Source organism: Cannabis sativa, chromosome 7 (assembly GCF_029168945.1).
Source record: "Cannabis sativa cultivar Pink pepper isolate KNU-18-1 chromosome 7, ASM2916894v1, whole genome shotgun sequence".
NCBI classification, from domain to species: domain Eukaryota; kingdom Viridiplantae; phylum Streptophyta; class Magnoliopsida; order Rosales; family Cannabaceae; genus Cannabis; species Cannabis sativa.
The window spans coordinates 1383761-1405631 of NC_083607.1; the positions used below are offsets into that span (position 1 = coordinate 1383761).

General features: G+C 33.5%; 3 protein-coding genes across 3 annotated transcripts; 1 reads left to right on the plus strand and 2 right to left on the minus strand.

Moving 5' to 3' along the window:
* Nucleotides 1-3490: 3490 nt before the first annotated feature.
* Nucleotides 3491-4492, plus strand: LOC115697655 (uncharacterized). The gene is made up of 3 exons (XM_030624739.2): nucleotides 3491-3704; nucleotides 3753-4015; nucleotides 4142-4492. The coding sequence occupies exons 1-3, from the start codon at nucleotides 3491-3493 to the stop codon at nucleotides 4490-4492; spliced, it is 828 nt and encodes a 275-aa protein (XP_030480599.2).
* Nucleotides 4493-10467: 5975 nt separating this feature from the next.
* Nucleotides 10468-14865, minus strand: LOC115697883 (dol-P-Man:Man(6)GlcNAc(2)-PP-Dol alpha-1,2-mannosyltransferase). The gene is made up of 10 exons (XM_030625052.2): nucleotides 14447-14865; nucleotides 13245-13332; nucleotides 12995-13154; nucleotides 12682-12899; nucleotides 12303-12598; nucleotides 11638-11752; nucleotides 11424-11562; nucleotides 11117-11313; nucleotides 10941-11030; nucleotides 10468-10857 (listed from the first exon to the last, which is right to left on the minus strand). The coding sequence occupies exons 1-10, from the start codon at nucleotides 14731-14733 to the stop codon at nucleotides 10720-10722; spliced, it is 1728 nt and encodes a 575-aa protein (XP_030480912.2). The 5' UTR covers nucleotides 14734-14865; the 3' UTR covers nucleotides 10468-10719.
* Nucleotides 14866-16081: 1216 nt separating this feature from the next.
* On the minus strand, nucleotides 16082-21348 carry LOC115697730 (phosphoenolpyruvate carboxylase). Its single transcript, XM_030624844.2, has 11 exons — nucleotides 21218-21348; nucleotides 20682-20934; nucleotides 19757-20148; nucleotides 19576-19660; nucleotides 19184-19406; nucleotides 18985-19088; nucleotides 18808-18895; nucleotides 18549-18703; nucleotides 17458-18456; nucleotides 16974-17360; nucleotides 16082-16672 (listed from the first exon to the last, which is right to left on the minus strand). Exons 2-11 carry the CDS (start codon nucleotides 20847-20849, stop codon nucleotides 16379-16381), a joined length of 2895 nt encoding a protein of 964 aa, XP_030480704.1. The 5' UTR covers nucleotides 20850-20934; nucleotides 21218-21348; the 3' UTR covers nucleotides 16082-16378.
* Between the last annotated feature and the right edge of the window lie 523 nt (nucleotides 21349-21871).

The following is a 21871-nucleotide window of genomic DNA, read 5'->3' on the forward strand; positions in this document are numbered from 1 at the left end:
ATTTTAGCTAGAAGTAATCGATCAACTCTTTCTTTAGAAATATGACCCAATCTATCGTTCCATAATAATAAGTATGTTATCTTAATATAAGATTTCTTATCCACAATATTCACTATATTGAAAAAGGAAGCTAAGGAAGTCAATGATAATTTGAAAAGAATATCAGAGTAAAAACAGTTTCCAATTATTCATAGTCAAACATAATGTCAACACTATAATTGGCAAAAGGAAAAGAAAATTATTGTTTAACTAAAAGCGGAAGCGAAACTGAATTACTTTAAAAGTAGGAATCAATAAAGTACTGTTCAAAACAATCTGAACACTAAACTGTAATTCAAGAATTAATGTGCCAACATAAAGAACGTCAACTCCAATATAAGTGTCCACTGTAAGCATTGACTCCCTCTCACTTGGCTTTCTGAGATCCCTTAGCCCCTGGTTGTGGTTGCTTCTTTTCATATTTTCTTTATCCTTTGTTGGGCTTGAGTTGAGAAACAAAGTGAGAAGATTCATTCTTCTCATTCTATTAGCTTGCTTGTTTCAGCTACACACTGAGAAATAAGGTCACTAACACTCCATGCTTTATTATAAGTGTTTAGGCAGTCTTGATAAAGCTAAAAGAGGTAGGGAGTTCATGAAGAACTTAAAGAATGGTGTAAAAGTCAGGAAGAGGAATATTATGATCTTTCAACTCGGACTGAACATGAATAATTTTCAGAATAAATTCCGCACTCTTTTGATTTTTCATACTTAATGGTTGCCATTTCATCCATAAGATGTCCAGCTTTAGCGATTTCACTAGTGTGAAATAGTTTTTTCTACTACTTTGAAAAACTCATTAGTATTTGAGGTGTTTGGCAAACCATCAAAAGAATGTTATGGAATTGAACTTTCATAGCAATGAGACTAAGATGATTTGAATTTTTCCAATGTGCATGAAGAATTTTTGGGCAACAATTCGGATATTAGAATAAGATCAGCAGATTTTTCTTCTCGAAAGCATAAGTCCAAATCTATTATGCCTAAAGTAATTTTCACATTTCGTTTCCATGTCTTAAAGTTGGAAGCATTCAGAATTCAGATAAAAACGTTATTGTTGTTCGCAAAAAAGGAGACCAAAAAATCTAAAAAATTAAAACTTGAATAAGCAATATGAGCAATGCATTAGAAAATATTGTAGAGTCAACTGGTCATTATAAACTCCCCTTTGGGGTGAGAATATAACACACACATGATCTACCTTCATGAAGTTAACAACAAAGAAAAAATACATATCATTTAAGAATTTTATTACCTTTGGGCAAATAAATTTCTTAAAAATATGTATTAATTCAAGCAAAAAATAATAATAAATTTATATATTTAAATTATTACCTTTGGGCAAATAATTAAAATATACACATTTAATATTAACTCACTTCATGGAATGTGAACTAATATATATAACTACTACCGTTGGGCAAGTAATTACACATATAGCCAACCAAAATAAATGTTTTCTATAACATATGAAATTTGGTGATAAAATAATCATTAAAAATTTAATAATTTTCAACCAAACTTCTAAAAAGTTATATATAAATTGCTTGTAATATATTGATAATAAAAAAATAAAGTGTCCACCATAACACATTATTTTTACATCAAACAATCAAGTTTTAAAATTTTAGAACAACAAATAATGGAAAAATGTGAAAGAAAGAATATTGGTGGAGATTACATAGTCAAGATAAATCAAATAAGAGAGTGACTATGTCATATGGAACGAGAAGAAACCCAAAAAAATTTTCTATGATTGACAGATTTCGAAAAATCATCAAAAGAAATATTTTTAATAATTTTTAACTACATAATTATCATTAAAATAATAATAATTATTAAACGGAGTCAAAAAATTAATTAAAAATCATAGAAAAATCAGAAATTAAATTTTAAAGATGCTGGAAAAAAAAAACGTCGAAAAACGACGTCGCACGTGGCCGCACGCGCCCCCACGCGCCTCCTGCGCGAGTGGGCTTTGCGGCTGGGAGTCATCTTCAAGTTCCAGCCGGATCCAGATGCGGGTCACGCGACCCGGTTCATGCACAGGCGGGTCGGAGCAGTTTTCCGGCCAAAAACGCGACAAAAACTTGCGATTTTTGATGGGTTTTGTTTGGGACGAAGTTTTTTATCAATCTATGGTATTAATTTCGGATGTAAAGGACAAAAAAATGTGTCAATTGGATTGAACACAATCCGAAAACTAAGAACAAATAAAAGAGCCCGATTTGGCTATGTGTGTCATCCAATTCAAAAAATCAAACTTGTAGAAACATTTTAAATCAATTGGTAATGAGATTTGCACCATCAATTTTAATGTAGAAACAATTGAATCAAAAAACCCAAATTTAATTTGGTAAAAAAAAAAAATACATAAACCCTAAAAATTTAATCTTAAAATTCTCCTAATTTACTAAATGATTTTAGTAATATAAGATATCAATAGAAAGAGAATTTTATGATAAATAAAACCCCTAAACATTTAAGATTAAACAACGAAAAAATTAACAGAAAATAATTACCAAATTAATATGTAATTGAAGAAAATTAACATATACATATTAATGGTTATACAAATTATAGGTTCTAAATCATATACAATTGGCAATCTGATACCACATGTTAGAAAAATTAATAATAAACTCAAGATCTATTTGTATATAACATAGAACACAATAATAAGATATAATGAATAGGTATGTGTACCTGATTGATCCATAGCAATTATCTCAGTTTGATCCACAGCAATTAATCCACTTTGATAGTGCAATACTATCTACTAAGTCTTCCTCCCTAGATCTCTAAATCAGAAGCAGTTTATTTATCTGATTATCAAAAAGTATACAATTGTGATGAGACAATATGTATTTATAGAGTTAGGGAGGGGACTTAGCTACAAAACCCTAGTTGGACTGGGCCTGCTCATCAAAGGCTTCAGTTAACTAGAAAAGCCCACACTTCTGCTTCACCTAGACTTTACACACAGATGCTAAGCCCATTAACAATTGATCACCAACAATATGGGCTAACGCAGCAAAGAACTATCCAATCAACCCAAGTTTTAATAAAACCAATAAAACTTAATGTAAGCCCAAATAAAAAGTCTAACATCACACTCCCTCTACATTAATTAATTACTACATGAAATGTAAAAATATAATAAGCATAATATAAGAAAATTAAAAATTAATTCCATAAATATATTTCTTAACGAATCTATATATTTATATATCTACATAAAGTAAAAGTATGAGGGGTGACGTATCAAGAATTAGTTATAGAATCAGTTAGACTCTATTGTCGGTTATGTTAGTTAGATTGTGTCAGTAATGTTAGTTGGTTCTATTATCTCTCTGTATTCATTTTCTGCCTATATAAGGCTCTCCATTGTATTTTTCCATTCAACACAGAATAATAAAAAATACTTCTTCTCCAGTTTCTCTGTTCTAATATGGTATATCAGAAGAAATTGCCTAAATCTTCAAGCTTTTTCACACTTTCATCCATGGTGAGGACACGAGCAACTATCTCGGCTACTTCCACCAATCCCGTGGTCGATGCCCCTGCTCCAATCGATCCCCAACCATCTCAGACTTCAGCTGATAACAACAACAATCGAGCTCAGTCACCAGCTCCTCCACCTGTTCAACAAACTCAACCTGATCGTCCTGCCTACGAGGACATCTGAAGTCCCTATTATTTGAGTAATGCAGACCATCCGGGGCTCGTTCTTGCTTCTCCAATTCTTACAGATCGAAACTCTCAACCATGGCACAGAGACTTCAAGATCTCCATTGGAGCCCGCAATAAAACTCCATTTCTTGAAGGTACACTCCCTCAACCCCCTCCTAATGATTCTCTCTTTGGTTCTTGGATCCGATGTAACCAAATGGTTATGTCTTGGATCTTACATTCGGTCTCACCTGAGATCAAAAGCAGCATCATGTACCTTGACACTGTTGCTGAGATGTGGACAGTATTACACAATCGATTTAATCAAGGAAATGGGCCAAGAATCTTTGAGCTCAATGAAACCCTTACTTATCTTCATCAAGGGGAAGATTCTGTTAGCTCTTACTTCACTAAACTCGCGGCCATTTAGGATGAAATTCATCAATTGAGGCCAAAACTTCCCTGCACTTGTGCTGCAGCAACTCAATCCCAAGATCATACTAACCATGATCAAGTCCTTCAGTTTCTTAAAGGACTTAATGAAAGTTACCATGCTGTCTGTGACCAGATATTACTCCTTGACCCTTGTCCCCCTCTCAACAAAGTTTTTTCAATGACTGTCCATCAAGAACGCCAAAGAACCATTGGCCATCGAACCATCCCCACCTTTGCTGCCACTGCTACTTCCACACCAACAGCCAACAACACAGATCCTGCCCCTACTTCTAATCAGACTTCAATTAAGAAACAAAAAGCCTCGTCCAATGTGTACCCACTGTAAAAAACCTGGGCATTATAAGGACAAATGCTATTTTTTACATGGTGTTCCTCCAGGATATACTCGAAAGCCAACTGATCCCTCAACTTCAAGAAAACCAGACCAGAATTTAACAAATCGGGCTCCTCAAACCATGCAGATTCCCACCCCTAGCATTTATATCTCCCAGTCTCAACTTACCAATTCTCAATGCCAACAAATCATCAATATGTTAACTCAACAACTCCAACTTACAACAGATGCTTCCACCTCTGTTGACACACCAGCTGCCAACAACTTTTCTGGTACATTCGACCCTTTTTCTTTCACTTCTTGGATCATTGATAGTGGGGCAACCCATTATGTTTGTGCTCACTTACAATGCTTTCAATCTTTCACTAATGTACACAATGGAAAATATGTAAATTTACCTAATGGAAACTCTGTTCAAATTAAAAAGGTTGGTACTGTTGTAATTAATTAATGTTTTATATGTCCTTGGTTTCAAATTCAACCTCTTATCAGTTCATGCATTATTAGACAACACTTCTAATATAGTAAAATTCACTTCTAATGATTGTATAATACAGGGACATTCTCAGACATCGAGGATTGGGATTGCTAAGAGACATGGCAAACTTTACTACCTCAAGCAAGCTGTCCAACTTGCACCTAGTATTCTTTTTTCATGTAATGTACAACAAAATCAATACCAATGGCACAATCGCCTTGGTCATCCTTCTGTATTGATAACAAATAAGATCAATAAACAATTACATTCTTCTCATGAAATTGCTATTCCCTTTCATTGTCCCACTTGTCACTTGGCAAAACAAAAGAAATTGCCTTTTCAATCTAATAATAATTTTTCTAAGGCAATTTTTGATCTAATACACCTCGACATATGGGGTCCATATCCTACACCATCTGTCGAAGGGTACAAATATTTTTTGACAATAGTAGATGACCATTCAAAAAGATAGTTTTTCTCTTTTACTATTAACCTTTCGAACTTCTTATCCTTCTTTTGCTTGTTCATCCTCAATTCGACTTCTTCTTTTTCAAATAAGTTCCATATTTTTCCATTTGACATTTGATTCCAAAACTATTTCTAGGGTTTCATTCTCTTTGGCTCCGTCTCTGCATACATCCTCTTCGACTTCTTCTTTTTGAAATAAGTTCCATATTTTCCCATTTGACATTTGATTCCAAAACCATTTCTAGGATTTCATTCTCTTTGGCTCCGTCTCTGCATAGATAAATCAAACGGTCTTTGGGAGAAAATAGGATGGAGAGCGACAAAGTAGAGAGATATGTACTAAGATATTTTTTTTAATACGATGTTTTTTAATTTAAAAAAATATTATTTAATTTTTTGGGTTTAATTATTGGGTTTATTTGTTAACGGGAGATTAAATTAAATTTAACAGAATATTCTTTTATTTTTAAAGTATATTCTGTTAAACCAAGAAACCAAAAAATGTCATTAGATAAGCACTTTTAATATATAAAAATATGTGTGATTTAAATAATATAATATTAAGATTACAATTATGACATGGTATATAAAATGTATTGGGAGATTATATTATATAGTATAATAAAACACAAATTGTAATATGTGAGGAATTACAATAAATTATAATATTCTAAAAAATGTTTTGAAACTTAAAAAATTACATTATTTAACCATTAGACACTGATATTATTTAAATAAGTATTAGGAGTAAGAGTAGTTACAAAACTCCATTAAATATTGTGGTAGAATAGTCGCTTGGATGTATTTTTTGTGTAAAATATTTAGCATTTTAATGGAAGTATTTCCACCATTAATAATTACTATCGTCTAGAATATCATTTATAATTAGTGCCCTAAACCTATAAGGGTGTATAACAACTATGTGAGTGTGTAAATAAATTAAATAGCTAATATTTTTGCGATGTAGCTCAACGAGTACGTAAGTACAAAAGCTTCAAGATTTTTGAGCTGCAACCATTAATGGAAATCATATATATTCTTGTTGAAATCCCATTGTGAGGGGTCAGCAATGTTTATCCATACTTATTGTGATGATTATTTTGCTGTTTTTATTGGGCAATTACATGTTATTTGTCTATATATTTAGCGTAAGATTGGTCTTTGTTTGTTCATGCTTTCACTTAATATATGCGAGACATGTACACAGACGTGTTTAGACTGACTTACTAGCTTGGAGTGCGAGCAACTAGTACTGCCCGTTCCGCCTACTAGGGGTGTCCAAATAGATCCGCGACACATGGCATGCACCACCATTACGTATGCATGGCTAGAGTACCACACTCGTTCACTTCACAACACCAAAACGCCTTATGATATCACAATATATATATACAGTAGAACCTCTATTTAAGAATACTCTATTCAAGAATAACCTCTAATTTGTTATAAAAAAATCAAGTCCCGATTTGGGCCAGTTATAAATAAGAATAACCTCTAAATTGTAATTAGTTATACATTTTCTAAGTCCCGTATTAACAAAGTATACCTCTATATAAGAATAATTACATCTTAATAAAATATATACATGTATTTTGTAAATTTATTTATGTAAAATTAATAATTTTATTTTAAATTATAATACATGTATGAAATTATATTTACTCTAAAATATTTCTATTATGATATAGTATTAATGATTATTTATTGTTATTATTATTACATTGATATTTTTTGGTTTTTTAATTTTTTTTCTAGTGTAACTCTATTTAGTTATAACCTCCTAATTAGAATATAATTTACTTGGTCCCAAGTGTATTCTTGGATAGAGCTTCTACTGTATATATAAGTATATATAATGAAGAAATTAATGATAAATAAATATGAAACAAAAAAAAGTGACAGCAAAGAAAACAACAAGTATTAGTAATTTTATATAATTTCATGGAATATTGTTCAACACATTATATAATAACTTAAAAGCTACCCAGCAAATCCCTTTCCAGTTTCGTCGTTCGAAATGTACAAGCTCTACTCCGATTCAACTCTCAAAAACCTATTATAATAACTTATAGCTATTAAAATCCATATAGCATACCAATATATATAATCAAAATCGATCACTATTTGTTTTTATGAAATATTATTATGGGCTATTTTCAAAAATATGGGAAAAATTATTAAGGTTATGATAAATATGGCATAAAAAGTAAATACCACTAAATATGGCATTATCTAACCAATCAAACTAAAAATATGGTTTTTTTCTAAAAAAATCCATACAAAACATTAAAAAGAAATCTGAATTTAAAATTCATAAAAAATAAAAACTTAATTAAATTACTATAAAAAATATTAAAATTCCCTTCATATTTATTTTTTTTAAAAAAATAAAACAAATAAAACTATAGAGATTGCCGAAGTTGTCACTCTGGAAAAGTCACCGGAGTTTACTGTCGGCACCGGAAAAGTCGTCGGAGTAGCCGCCGGTGCCGAAAAAGTCGCCGGAGTTCTTTGCCGTAGAAAAAGTCGTCAGAATTAGCATTGTCGCTGGAAAAATCACCAAGAAACCGGTTTCTTGATGTTAGAAACCGGTTTCTTGGTGATTTTTCGGTAATTTTACCAGTGACAATGCCAAGTCCGACGACTATTCTGGAGTTTGATGTCGGTCTTGAAAAAGTTGCCGGAGTAGTTCCTGGTGTTGGAAAAATCGCCAGAGTTATTGCCGGCGTAGAAAAAGTCGTCAGAACTGGCATTGTCGCCAGCAAAATCATTAGAAAAATCACCAAGAAAGTAGTTTTTTCATCAAGAAACTGGTTTCTTCACCAAGAAAGTGGTTTCTTCATCAAGGAACTAATTTTGTTACACAACAATAATAAAGATTATGAAAACAAAACAAAAATGATATACACTGAAAATAATTGAAACCAGTTTCATCAATCAACCAAATAGAGAAAAAAAATATAAAAAAATTACCAAGAAACCGAAAAAAAACAAGTTTCTTGGTGATTAGCCCGATAATTTTTCCGGTGACAATGACAATTTTGACGAATTTCCTAGAGTTTACTGTTGGTACTGAAAAAGTCACCGGAGTAGCTGTCGGTGTATTAGTCGTCAGAGTTGCTACCAACGCTAGAAAATTTGTCAGGCCATTGTCGTCAGAAAAATTACCGGAAAAATTACCAAAAAACTGGTTTCTTCATCAAGAAACCAGAAAGCAGTTTCTTGGTAATTTTTCTGGCGACTATGCCAATTCTAATGACTTTTCTGAAGTTTACTGTCGGTGCCGGAAAAGTCGCCGGAGTAGCTGCTAGCGTCAGAAAAGTCGTCAGAATTGGCATTGTCAACGGAAAAATCACCAAGAAACCGGTTTCTTAGACTTTAAGAAACCGGTTTCTTGGTGATTTTTCAGTGGTTTTTCCGGCGAAAATGCCAATTCCGACGAATTTTCCGGCGCCGGCAGCAACTCCGACGACTTTTCCGGCACCGACCGCTACTCCGGTGACTTTTCCGGCACCGGTAGCAAACTCCGGTGACTTTTCCGGCATCAATGACAAATAAAACTTCCTAAACAAATAAAAACAGTAAATATGGGATTTAGAAACCTAATTACATATATATGGCATATCAAATACCATACAAAAACCTAAAAACAAAAAAATACCATATAAATTGGCCAAACTTAAATGTGCCATATTTATCATAAGAACTTTTAAAATCCCATACTAAGTGTAATTTCCTCTTTATTTATAGGATAGTACATGGCCCCAATGGGCCTGTAACTTATTGACGGGACTGGTCTAGTCATTGGGCATTCCGAGTTTTAATCGGCCCATCCATTCGTCAGTAAAAAAGCCCAAACAAGCCTAATGGACTGCTTCTTCTTCTTCCATTAAGAAAATTATACTCTATACTCTTTTTATATTGTCCTCTTTTATTTTTACCAGTTTTTTTAAAGTCTATCATTTTACCTCATTTTTTAGATATTATACCAATTTTACCCTTGTCACTTCAAGATACTGTCCATGTAACTCTCTTATGTCAGAGTATTTTAGGTACAATATATATAAAAAGAGGTATGTTTCAATTAAATAGAAAATTAAAGATAAATTTGATTAATTGATTAATAAAAGTGGTATTTTTCAACTTACCCCTCCCATCAATACATTACAGGTCCATTGGGCCCATATACTATCTATAAATAACGTATTCATCACCGCAAATCCTTAAACCATTCCTTCTCTCGCTCTTCAATGGTAGCTGCCTCCAATTTCTTCATCATCTTCCTCTAATCTCTTCCAAGTTTACATTTTTATTCAACCTAATCGCTTATGGTTTTCACAAATTTGTCCGTACCATCAAACTTTCAAAGCTTTGGCAATCTCTGAGGCTTTTCATATTTTGATTTTTTAGATCTGAGAATTTTCATCAAAAGGCAATAAATTAGAGTCTCTGTAACACTTGATTTTTGAATAGTGTTATTAGCGCTGTACGTTGCCCAAATCGAATCTGAGAACTGAGATTCTAGCGTTTTACTCCATTTTTTCAATTGAGTTTTACGCATTCAGATGTTCCCATATTTCAATATCACTGTCTTTTAATTCAGCTTTTAAAAACACTCGTTTTTAAGTTCTGATTCTGAGTTTTTGTGTTTATGTTTTTGTGTTTTTGAGTTTTTGTGTTTTCATATTTTTTAGATATTAGAGGTATATTAGCTGTAAAAGAATTAGATATTTAGTAGATATTTAGTCTCCTAGCTTTGTATATAAATATATATTATTCTATGAAATCTATACACAATTCGTATCACTATTTTCTACATGGTATCAGAGCATTGTGATTCAAAATTCGAAATTCGAAATTAGGGTTCTTAAAAAAAAAAAACACAAAAATTAGGGTTTGAGTTTAGGGTTGTTTTTCGGAAACAGACTATGACCCAACAAATAAACACCCATAATTGCTAGAACTAAAGATGCTCAATATATTGCTATAATGATTAAAAAACCATTAAACATACTTTGTGTTTGAGAAAACTACAAAATTCATATCCTTAGAAAATTATGTTGGAAAGAAATATCAAGAAAATACAATTTCAAATGAATTAAGCTACTCCATTACAACATTGACAAAAAGAATTCAACATAAAATCCCACCAAAAATCGAAATCTCGAACTGGAGACATTACATTTCGGTGAAGATCACTGTCAAGTAATGCTGTTCAAAATCTGGTTTTTAATCTCAGAACAGAAGCTAATCTACATGATGCTAAATACTTTCACTCTGATTTCAGTACTCTTTTAAGCAGTTTGTACAATCCGAAAATGTTATTGTTTTGCCAAAGGTAAGGGATGAAAAAAGATCGGTATAGAGGCGGTGAAAGCTCTCTATCTAAGTAAGGTAATGCGCCAATGACCTGAATTCAGTTTCGATGAACTTTAGTAACTAAGCACAAAACACGAAAAAAGAATCGAGGAGAGAATGCGATTAATTTTTTACCTCCCATGTTGACATGTCACTTCCACGATAAGGGTAAGGTCGCTTGAGATGTAGCTCGACGAGTAAAGTACAAGCTTCAAGATTTTTGAGCTGCAACCATTAATGGAAGTTCATTAGATTTTCGAGATATGAATAGGGTATTAATCGAAAATTTTCAGAAAATGCGATTTAATTACATATTGGTCGTCGGATGCTTTGTTCTTGTTATTGAAATATGGCGGTGCTGCAGCAGTTCCACCAAGGGTGGAATTGTATGGGAATGGAAGTAATCCTCGAAAACCGTCATCAATCCATCTAACTTCTCCTATATATTTGGGAACGAAAAATGATGATGGGAACCGATGCCATTCACTTCCAACACAGAGTACAGCACCTGTAATGAATACTTACTCATCAATCTACACTCTCATATGCGAAAAACTCGATGCCAAACAAGCGTTTAAAAGTACACAGAGTCTAAATAGAGAAGAAGTTGGTCATCACCTGTTCCAACATCTTCATGGTGCTCCAAAAGCTTGTAAATCTCTAGGGGAGCAGAATAGCCATTGATTAAAGAAAATGTGCGAGCGTGTGAAGCACATAAAATGAGGCCGAGTACTACCGGTCTGAGAAGTTTGGCTATCTGCGTGTGCAAGCAACAAGGTTCAGAACAAAGCCATGTTCGAGAGAAAAGTATAAATGTATAGGATAAGCTCACCATAACAAGTAGAGAATTTCTATGGGGATCGTATTTGTCTCGGAAAAAATCAGGAAAGCTCTCAATGACAGCCGAAGCAGCAACACAGATAAGTGGATATATAGGATAAAGGAACCTGTGACAGCAATCATGGTCAGAAACCATCAAAAAGACTAAAATGACAGAGCATAATAACCAAGCTAGGAGATGAACTAGGCTGGTTTTTCAGCAATGCCAACACCAAAGCAGATATCAAGGTCAGAAACCACATTAGATAATAGATCCGAAACAAGACTAATGTTCACCATTCCATTCATAGACATCCACACTATCTAAAGCTTTGAGTTTGTAACCGGGGCATAAAAAAATTTAGCGGCATAAGTATGCAATGTAAATAAAACTCTAATTTTCGTGTAAAGCCCAGATTCTAAATCATTAGGTGTGGAAAGAAATGAGTAACATGAGTTACTTCTTAACAGAGTCCGAACTTACAAATTTTAATTAGGTACTTATACACTAAAAAAAATCATTAGGTTTATGCCACTTACTAACTCAAAACTTTAGGTACTTATAGCCATTAGTGTCCTTTTTTAAATATGGTGCATCATGATTACATGAAAAAGAAAGGGATGAACATTATACAAAACAGAGTATAACTAGCAATTGAATTGAAAAAATTATCTAACCTTTCTTCTTTGTGTGGCTGCAAGGACATAAATGCCAACCAGATATATAGTGGAGAGACCACAATTAGCAAGTCAGGGGTGTACTTCTCCTTTACAATGGGCAATATTACCACAAACAGCAATGCAAGAACAAAGCAGAAGTTAAAGTTGTTAAATGCATTCCTAAGATAATAAAGCGACCCTTCGGTTCCATACAAATGGCTTTCACCACCTCCGACAACATTGTAAAGCATCAAATTTAAGACGGATGATGTCCATTTCCCGTAGTAGACGTGATCCACAAGTTGTGATAATGCCTGAAATGACTCCACACTTGTCATATGGCTTCATAGGTCTAGCAAAAGAAATAAACTAAATTAATTGGCGAGAGAAGACTTACGAGAAGTGCAACAGAGGTGATAGCTCCAGCAACAAACACTTGTTTGAATTTTCGGGTTAAAGAGAAGATAGTCACTGGTAGAAAAGCTAAAATTGAGAAAGGCCAGCCTAGGATTACACCGATGGCTGCAACTGCTACTGACATAGCCGGTTTATCGAGAAGAAACAAACCCGACGATAAGGAGATGGCATACATCGAAAATGAACTAGGCAAGAAACCTGAAAAGAAAGTGAACATAAGATAAATTCAAGAATAAACCAACCCGTGTACAGAAAATCGTGAAAAAAATGATGCGTGGAAAAGAATAACTCACTAGTGCTAGCGAAGAAACAACCACTGGTTAAGCACAGCATAGCAAGTGTGTAAGAAGCAAGGCGCTTTCCGTACTTTCTTGATAGAGCTACCACTAGAACGGTGTCTGTGATAACAGAGAGGATACCGAGATAGATTCTGACAGCATAGAATACCCTTACCTGCAATGAGCAACAAATATTTGTTCAACTGCAAACGAAATAAAATCGTAGATGAAAAAATAACACTGAAGAAGGCATAAAGAATCTTACTTTGTCCTCACTAAACAGCCAAGTAGCAGGTCGACCAACCAACTCATGGAAGAGAATATACAAATATGACCGAAGCGCAAACTGAGAGCTGAAAGCAGTGTATGCGACCATAAACTAGTTAGAGCTTAATATCCAAAGTACAAATCTTTTGAATTTCGATTTTCTAAGTGTTTCTCAAATCTCTAAGCTGGAATATAGATAGAAATTAGAAAGTTAAGAACAAGCTAATGAAATATTGCACAAGAACGAAAATAGGATGAACTGATCAATAGCCAAAGGAAGTGAAAATATCTAGGACATAATAGGTTCTGAAACTAGTATAAGTAAAAACAGAACAATGTGTTTGTGCCATTATCATAATTCAGTCCTCTGGTTTTTTTCTGGCAAAATATGGTGCAAATCACATGGCATTCAATGCAATACGCTGGTTTAAATAAAAGCAACACAAATTAGCTTAAGAGTTTAAGCATTGATCCTCAAATTTCCAATACCCAATTTACTCAGCTTAGTTCACATTCCCACTATCTATTATTACTCAATGTGGAAGTGTAGTTTAGAAGGTAGAATAAAGTGAGGTGTATAATTAAGTTATCACATATTGTCAGGATTCTCTAATATCCTACCTCAAGATGATAACTATTTTTCTTTTAGCTCACCAATCTTGGACAGCTCGAACACAAGGGCTCACTATGGCTTGCTATCTCCGAATCGAATCACAAGTGACTTTGATAGGTATTTGGATTTTTAAATAGGTTCCAAGGTGTGTGATAAAATGTCGAAAATTCGAGTACTTCATGCATTTTATATATCGTATTTAAGTTATCAATCTAACACAATAACCCAAATACTAGATCATTTCTTCTCATTTTCCCAGCAACCAAACACAAAGAAAAAACTCACTTAACAATTCAATCATAAATTTCACCTCTACCCAGTACATCTCCAACAATATCAAAAAATTAAGTTTCACCTTAGTTCACATTCCCAAATTAGCTTAAGAGTTTAAGCATTGAACCTCAAATTTCCAATACCCAATTTACTCACCATATCATTTTCATCTCATTTCCCAGCAACCAAACACAAAATCCCATCACAAATCAGTACAGCTCTAACATTATGAATAAAAAAGATCAAAACTTTAATCCCAAAAACAAATTACATACAAAAGGGTCATTTTAGGTTTAGGTTTAGGTTTTACAAACCTGTATTCCCAAGTTTGAAACCCAAATTTGTAGAGAAGGTAATGAAGAGGCTCCCAATAGTTAAAGACCTCATCACAATCGTGTATGATGTTCGATGTGGCGCTCATGTACCTTAACATTCCTAAAGCAAACAACGGCAAAGCCCAGCTCAAACCTTTATCGACTTCTTCTTTCAGCTCCGATTTTCCAGGCTTATGATCCTTTGAATACGAAGAAGATGATGGAGAAGATGATGATGAAGATGGATCGGAGAGTAAAGGTCTTCTTTGCCTTGTGGAGAGAGCCATGATTGAAGCTCAAATTTTGACGGTGACGGTGGTAATCAACGCCGGTCCGGTTGAGGAAAAATTGGTTCTTTGCTTTGTTGAGAAGTAAGATGAAATGAACCCAAATTCAAAAATGGTTTCTATTTTCTAACACTTTTTTTTGTGTATGAAAATATATATTAAATAAATATATTTGGGAAAATAATTCTTTTTTAAAAAAAATAGATAAATAAAATTAAAAAAGACAATAAAAATTACTACTTTAATGACTTTCACCTTTAGCTTTTGGCTTGTTAAGCCACTTCAATTTTCAGATGTATTAAGTTGTGGCTTTAAATTCTTGGAGATATTGAAAATTCTATTTAGTTATTGAAATTATTGGATTTAATAACTTTTGTTAATTTTATTAATGAAGTTTAAGAAATAAAATTTGGTATATGTTATAAAGTTCAAGGGCATAATTTTGTACATATTAAATTTCGAGCGGACACATAAACACTATAATAGTAAAATTAAACGGAATTAGACAAAAGTCTTTAAATTTAAGAATTTAATTAGTTTGGAAGACAATTTCTAACATGTGTAATTTTTATATATTTTTTTTTATCTAATTTTAACTTAAATGTCGAATTCACGTATTAAATAAATAAAAATATTTGTTCATTTCGATGTCATTTATTATAATATTAAAGTGTTATTTTTATTCTCTCATTTCTAATTTTTAAAATTTTAGACTCGATTTAAAAATGATCGAAAAAACTAGAATAGAATCAATGAGAAATACTTTCTTTATCCTCAATGAATTGCATTAAGTGATGTGAAAGAAGTTGATTCAAGTATAACATTCAAATTTCGGAGTAGCTTTTACTTGTATTTATTATTAATATTTTTGGAACAATTATTAATTGTCATTAGAATTAAGGAGATTTTTTTTTTTTCAAATTTTGAACTAAAGATAATACCTAATTTTGAGATTTTTTTCTTTCTTCCTAATGTAACTTTTTTAATAAATTATATAAGAGTATATTTTAGAGAAATTAACTGCCAATAATAGTACTAAATTTTACTTATTATTAAAGTTAAAAAAAAAAAAATACTTTATCTATATTATAATTATTTAAAAAAAAACTTTTAAATCTAGACTAATAATTCTAACAACAAAAAAACACAACATATGAGATTATTTGTTATGTTTAGTGTAATTTTTTAAATGAGAATATAATAAGTCTTACAAAATTTTAGCGGGTAATAATATGAACCCTTTTGTACACTAGAATTTCACATTATTATTCTCCATCATCTCAACTTCACTCACAAATTTCTAAGAAATTTTCAAAGGCCAAGAAAAACCATGTTAAAGAAACATAAATGAAAAAGCAATTTCATTTTGATTAATCAAAGAAATAAACTTAAAAAAGTACTTTGTGATGAACAATTATAATGCTGGCCTTAGTTAAAAAGTGTTCTTCAAGCTCAGCATTTGGATCATACAGCTCAAATATTTGACTCTAAAGACATTCAACTAAACTCAAACAGTTTCTGTATGAGACCCTTATAATTTATTGGGCACAAACAAATCTACAAGGTAACAAAAACAAAAACAAAGAAGACGAAACACAATTTCGAATGACACAACTCGGGGGGCCGGGGGATGAGAAGGATTGACTTAACCGGTGTTCTGAAGACCGGCAGCAATACCCTTCATTGTCAAGATGAGTGTATCCTCAAGACCGGGAGCATACTCGCTCGTGGGGTTCAGCTGCACGAGTTCATTGGCTGGTTTCGATTCCATAATCTCCTTCGAGATGTGTGGCCTCACCGTGACATGGTAGCTCGGGTCACGAATTCTCTTCAATGTGTAGGCTTGACAGACATTGAGAGTTGTGATGTATGAATCACGAAGACGGAGTCTTTGCTTCAAGTGTGGATCGCCTTCGAGAAGATCCTTGTGTCCAGCAATCTGGAAAAATCATCAAGAAATGGATCAATCCAACATGACCATAGATTAAAGTTACCATCTTTTTTGTATCCAAAACTATAAAAATGTAATCTTTATGAGAAAATCATCAAGTAATGGATCAATCTAACATGACCAAAGATAAAAATTGCAATTTTTTTGTATCCAAAACTATAAAAATGTAATCTTTATGAGAAAATCATCAAGTAATGGATCAAACTAACATGACCAAAGATAAAAGTTACAATCTTTTTTGTATCCAAAACTATAAAAATGTAATCTTTTCGCGAAAATTGAAGTTTACCTGCAAAAGGAGGCTCTTGGTTTCTTCGAATTTATCCCTCAAGAGCTGTCCAAAGGGCTGAAGTTCCTCAGAAACAAGGAGTTTATCGTACAGCGCAGAAATCGCGGGGTCTCCCTTGGCGAAGACCATCTCAACCAAATCGATTGTGACCCTAAAGAATGGCCATGAGTTATACATGTCTTGCATCATATGAAGATTCCTAATATCTTTCTGAATGATGTGTTTGAATGCTGCTCCGAATCCCAACCACACTGGAAGATGGAACCTTGTTTGTGTCCAAGCAAAGATCCATGGGATTGCACGAAGGGATTCGATTCCTCCACTTGGCTTTCGCTTTGAAGGACGACTACCAATGTTCATTCGTCCGTACTCCAACTCAGGTGTAGCCTGCGATCGGGGATCATAATATGGTTAGTTAAAGTTAAGATTTGATTATGGTTAGAAAGTGATTAGATCATAGTTGGTTGTTGAAATGCTTGCTTACCAGACGGAAGTACTCGACGAAACGAGGCTCTTTGAAGACGATAGAGCGGTAATCCTCTGTAGCAATAATCGCCATTTCATCCATAAGTTTACGCCATTCTGGCTTAGGTGAAACTGGTGGGTTCATACCGTGTTCGAGTGTAGCAGCAGCAAAACGCTGAAGTGTTCTAAAACACAAGTGTTCCTCACCGAACGATTGTTCGATGACTTCACCTTGAACGGTGACACGAAGTGAGCCGTGAACTGTGTCTGGTGGTTGAGACAAAATAGCGAGATGACTTGGCCCGCCTCCTCTTCCAACTGTCCCACCACGACCGTGGAACATAGTAAGCTTAACACCATACTTTTTCGCAACATTGATAAGCTCTTCTTGAGCCTTGTACAATTGCCAGGCTGCAGAGAAACGCCCAGCATCTTTACCCGAATCAGAGTACCCAATCATGACTTCTTGCTTTCCACTAATTCGGTTTATGTACCAATCTATTGAGAAAAGCCGAGCCAAAGCAGCCGGTGCAGCCTCCAAATCATCGAGTTTCTCGAAGAGAGGAACAACTCTCAATGGAGTCTTAACATGACATTCGCGCTGTAGGAGCTCCACAGCGAGCACATCAGAAGGCGCAGTCGCCATTGAGATAATATATGCACCGAAATTATCAGAAGGAAGTTCAGCTATGACATGAAATGTGTCCAACACATCAGCAATCTCTTCGGTCTTGGGAAGATCAGGGCCAAACAGAGGACGTTTCCCACACAGTTCGGATAAAAGCCATTCCTGTCGACGATCTTCAGACCATTCACGGTATGAACCGATTTCCAAATGCTTGGTAATAGCATCCATAACATCGGTATGGCGATCTGACTCTTGCCTAATGTCAAGTCTCACAAGAGAAAGCCCGAAAGTTGAAACTTGTCTCAAGAAGTCAAGAAGGGAACCATCAGCGATAGCTCGGTCACCACAAGCACAAAGTGATCGGTAGCAGAGCTCGAGAGGCTCCAAGAACTACAAGTGATTAAAAGAAAAGAGTAAGTACCACATCGAATTATTATAAAGATAACATACAGATTAAAGAAGTTAAAAGAAGCGGGAATTACATCGTCGAGATTTGTAAATGTTGCATCCTCTGGAATGTCAGAGTAGCCATTTGCTAACAAATGACGAGACCGCTCACGTGTTTGATAAAGCTTATCTCTCACGTCACCGAGTATCACTCTGTATGGTTCACTAACAGGAATTTGCTTCCAAAATTCTACACAAAATAAGGAAAAAATAAATCGGGGTTTAATACTAAGAGAAATTGATACAATGTTAAGGAAAAATGTAAAATAATTTATAGAAATATTCGATAATTACCAATGTAGTGTTTAGCATCTCTTCTCGAGGAGCTGTGGATCATTTCTGCCCTAACACGAAGTTCGTCGTTGCAGCGCCACATAGACAACTATACAAAATCAAAAGAAAACAAAATATCAAAAAGAAGCTATATAATCTATTGATTAAGAAAGAAGGGAAGACGTATTATATTTGTACCTCAAACATAAGGTCCTCGATTTGAGAATAGTACAAGTTAGCGGCCATCATTCGAGCCAACAAGCAAACATCCCTAGTAACCTCCGGAGTTACTCTTGGGTTACCTGAATATTAAAACCGAAAATTAGCACTTTAATGCAATGAAGAAGAGACTAAAATAGAGAGAACAAGCACAATTTTAGAAGGGAAAGGGAAATACCATCACGATCACCACCCATCCAAGAGGAGAACTGAATGAGCGGGGCATTGTAAGGAACACGCTCATCAATCCCTATGTTCTTCAAAGCAGTGTCAACACGGCGAAGAAACTTTGGGACACCCTTCCAGATAGTCTCGTGGAAGTAGCTCATTCCAGCTCTCATCTCATCTTGAGGAGTTGGGGGTGTTCTCCTAATCTCATCAGTACGAAATGCAGCTTGAATCTACATAAATGACAACACCGAAATAAAGAATATTAGTAAGAATTCTACCAACTCTAATCAACTTCTTTGTCCACTAAGAACTTATAAGCATGAACTTAATGACATTTCAGTTTTTACAATGTCTTCATAGCTATAGATTTTCAAAGCATCAAAAGAAGAGTCTTTATACCTCTCTTTGAAGGGCCTCATCGAGTTCTTGCTTATCATCAGGAGTAATGTCCTTAGCATACAACTGAGCTAAACAGTTCCGAATCCTAATCACACATAAAGAGTTAGGATTAGAATCAGAGACACTAAGAACTTATCAAATGTATGCTTAATTGAATTAAGAGCTAAGGACCGAAGCAAACCTTCCGTGCTTCTGAAGCAAAGATCGACGAACAGATTGAGTAGGATGAGCAGTCAAGACAAGATCCACAGTCTGATTCTTCAATGCATCAAAAACCTCTTGAGGAGACTTGCCTATCTTCCCAACAAGTCTCTTAAGAGTTTCTTCAATGTCTGATTCAGTTGTTGCAGAATTCTCATCAATAAAATCTCCCTTCTTAAGCTTGTTCCGTCTGCGATATGCAATCTGAACTTCTTCAGCCATGTTAGCCAAGCTAAGCATGTGTGAAAATGATTTTGCAATCACAATTGAATCCCCTGGATCCAAACTTGTCAACACATTACCGAGCTCTTCGAGCTTTTTCGGATCATGCTTTCCTTCATACTCAGCAGAAAGTTCATAACACTCTTGAACCTATAAACACACACACATATACACACCAATAAGAAAAACAATATCACAAACTGGATTGTTTTGTATAGTATTATAAATGATACATAACCCAATATAATATAATACAGCATACCAAACGAGCCCATAGTGATCATGAAGACTCTATACACCACTTAATTGAAAACTCAAATCTCTTAAAATTCAATCATTGAAAAAGTCAAATCATAAACAGTAATAAAAAACCTTCTGATTTAACCATCTAATCAAATATAATGTTATAATATATGATACATAACCCAACTTAATACAATACTAGCTAATACAATATACCAAATGAGGCCATAATCATCATTAACACTCTATACACCAATTCATTGAAAACTCAAATCTCTTAAAATTCAATCATTGAAAAAGTCAAATCATAAACATAAATCAAAAACACTCTGATTTAACCATCTAATCAAATGATCTATACACAAATCTATAAACACCCAAATCAATAATGATCAAAAATATATATATATATAGAGAGAGAGAGAGAGAGATTAACTAACCGTTTCCCTGAGATCTTCTCCATGCAAATCTTGAAGAATGTCAAGAAAACGATCCAAAAGCAAAGCATCATATTCAACAAGCTTATCATCTTCACTAACTTTCCCAGGAACCAAAAGCCTAAGCTGAGCATCAATTGATGCCAACTTCTCCAAATTCCTAGTAGCCATTATTGGTTTCAAATCACAACAAAAGCTTCCTTCTTTCTCACTTTTGGGTTATTATAATCAATACCCAAAAGAAGAAAAACAAAAACTAAAACAAAGAGAAAGAGAAAACAGAACAAATATGGTCAGAACTGAAAACCCCAAAAATAAGGAGAGCTAAAATCATGGAGATTGAATCAATCACAATAGCCACAAATTATTATGATCATCATGACCCACAATAAGACCACGTGTACGGACTAGACTGGACTATAGACAGTAGTGATTAAATCAAATTATAATTAAAAAAATAAATAAAGATCACTTTTTTAGGAGAAAAAATTGATCTTTTGTAAGACCCAGATGAGAATTAAGTGATTAGAACGAAGTACCTGAATCTGGGCAAGTGAGATTTCGACCAGTAAGAAGATTTAGAGAGAGAAAGAGAAGAGAGAGAGATAGAGTCCGAGTAGTGAGTGTGAGATGGAAAAGAGTGAAAGTTTATGGCTTTATATAGAGAATTTTCAATAAAAATCAAAGCTTTTTTAAGTTTCCCTTTTAAAAATTGTATTTTTGTCTTATTTTTTAAATAAAAAATAAATCTTTTTTTAATGAAAAAGAAAAAACAGAGATAGAGAGAGGTGTAATTTTAAGTTTAAATTTATCTTTTTTCCTTATTTTTGAACGAAAAAATAAAAGAATAATTAGATAAGGTATTTTTTATGTTTAATGAATTTTTTTTACATTTTTATAGTTTTTTATAAAAATGATACGAAAATAACAAAAAAATAACATCTAAATAACATCAAAATAATAATAAAAAATAACATATATAATAAAAAATTAACAATAAACTAACAAGAGTACAACATAAAAAGATCGTATTTTTTGTAAATAAAATCAAAAAAATCATAAAAATATTTAAAATTCTGTGAAATCGTATTTTTGTAATTTTTTTTTTTTTTTGTATTTGTGAAATAATTCCAAAAATAAATCTAAAGAAAAAAGAATTTTCTTAAGTTTAAATTTTTCCTAATATTATTATT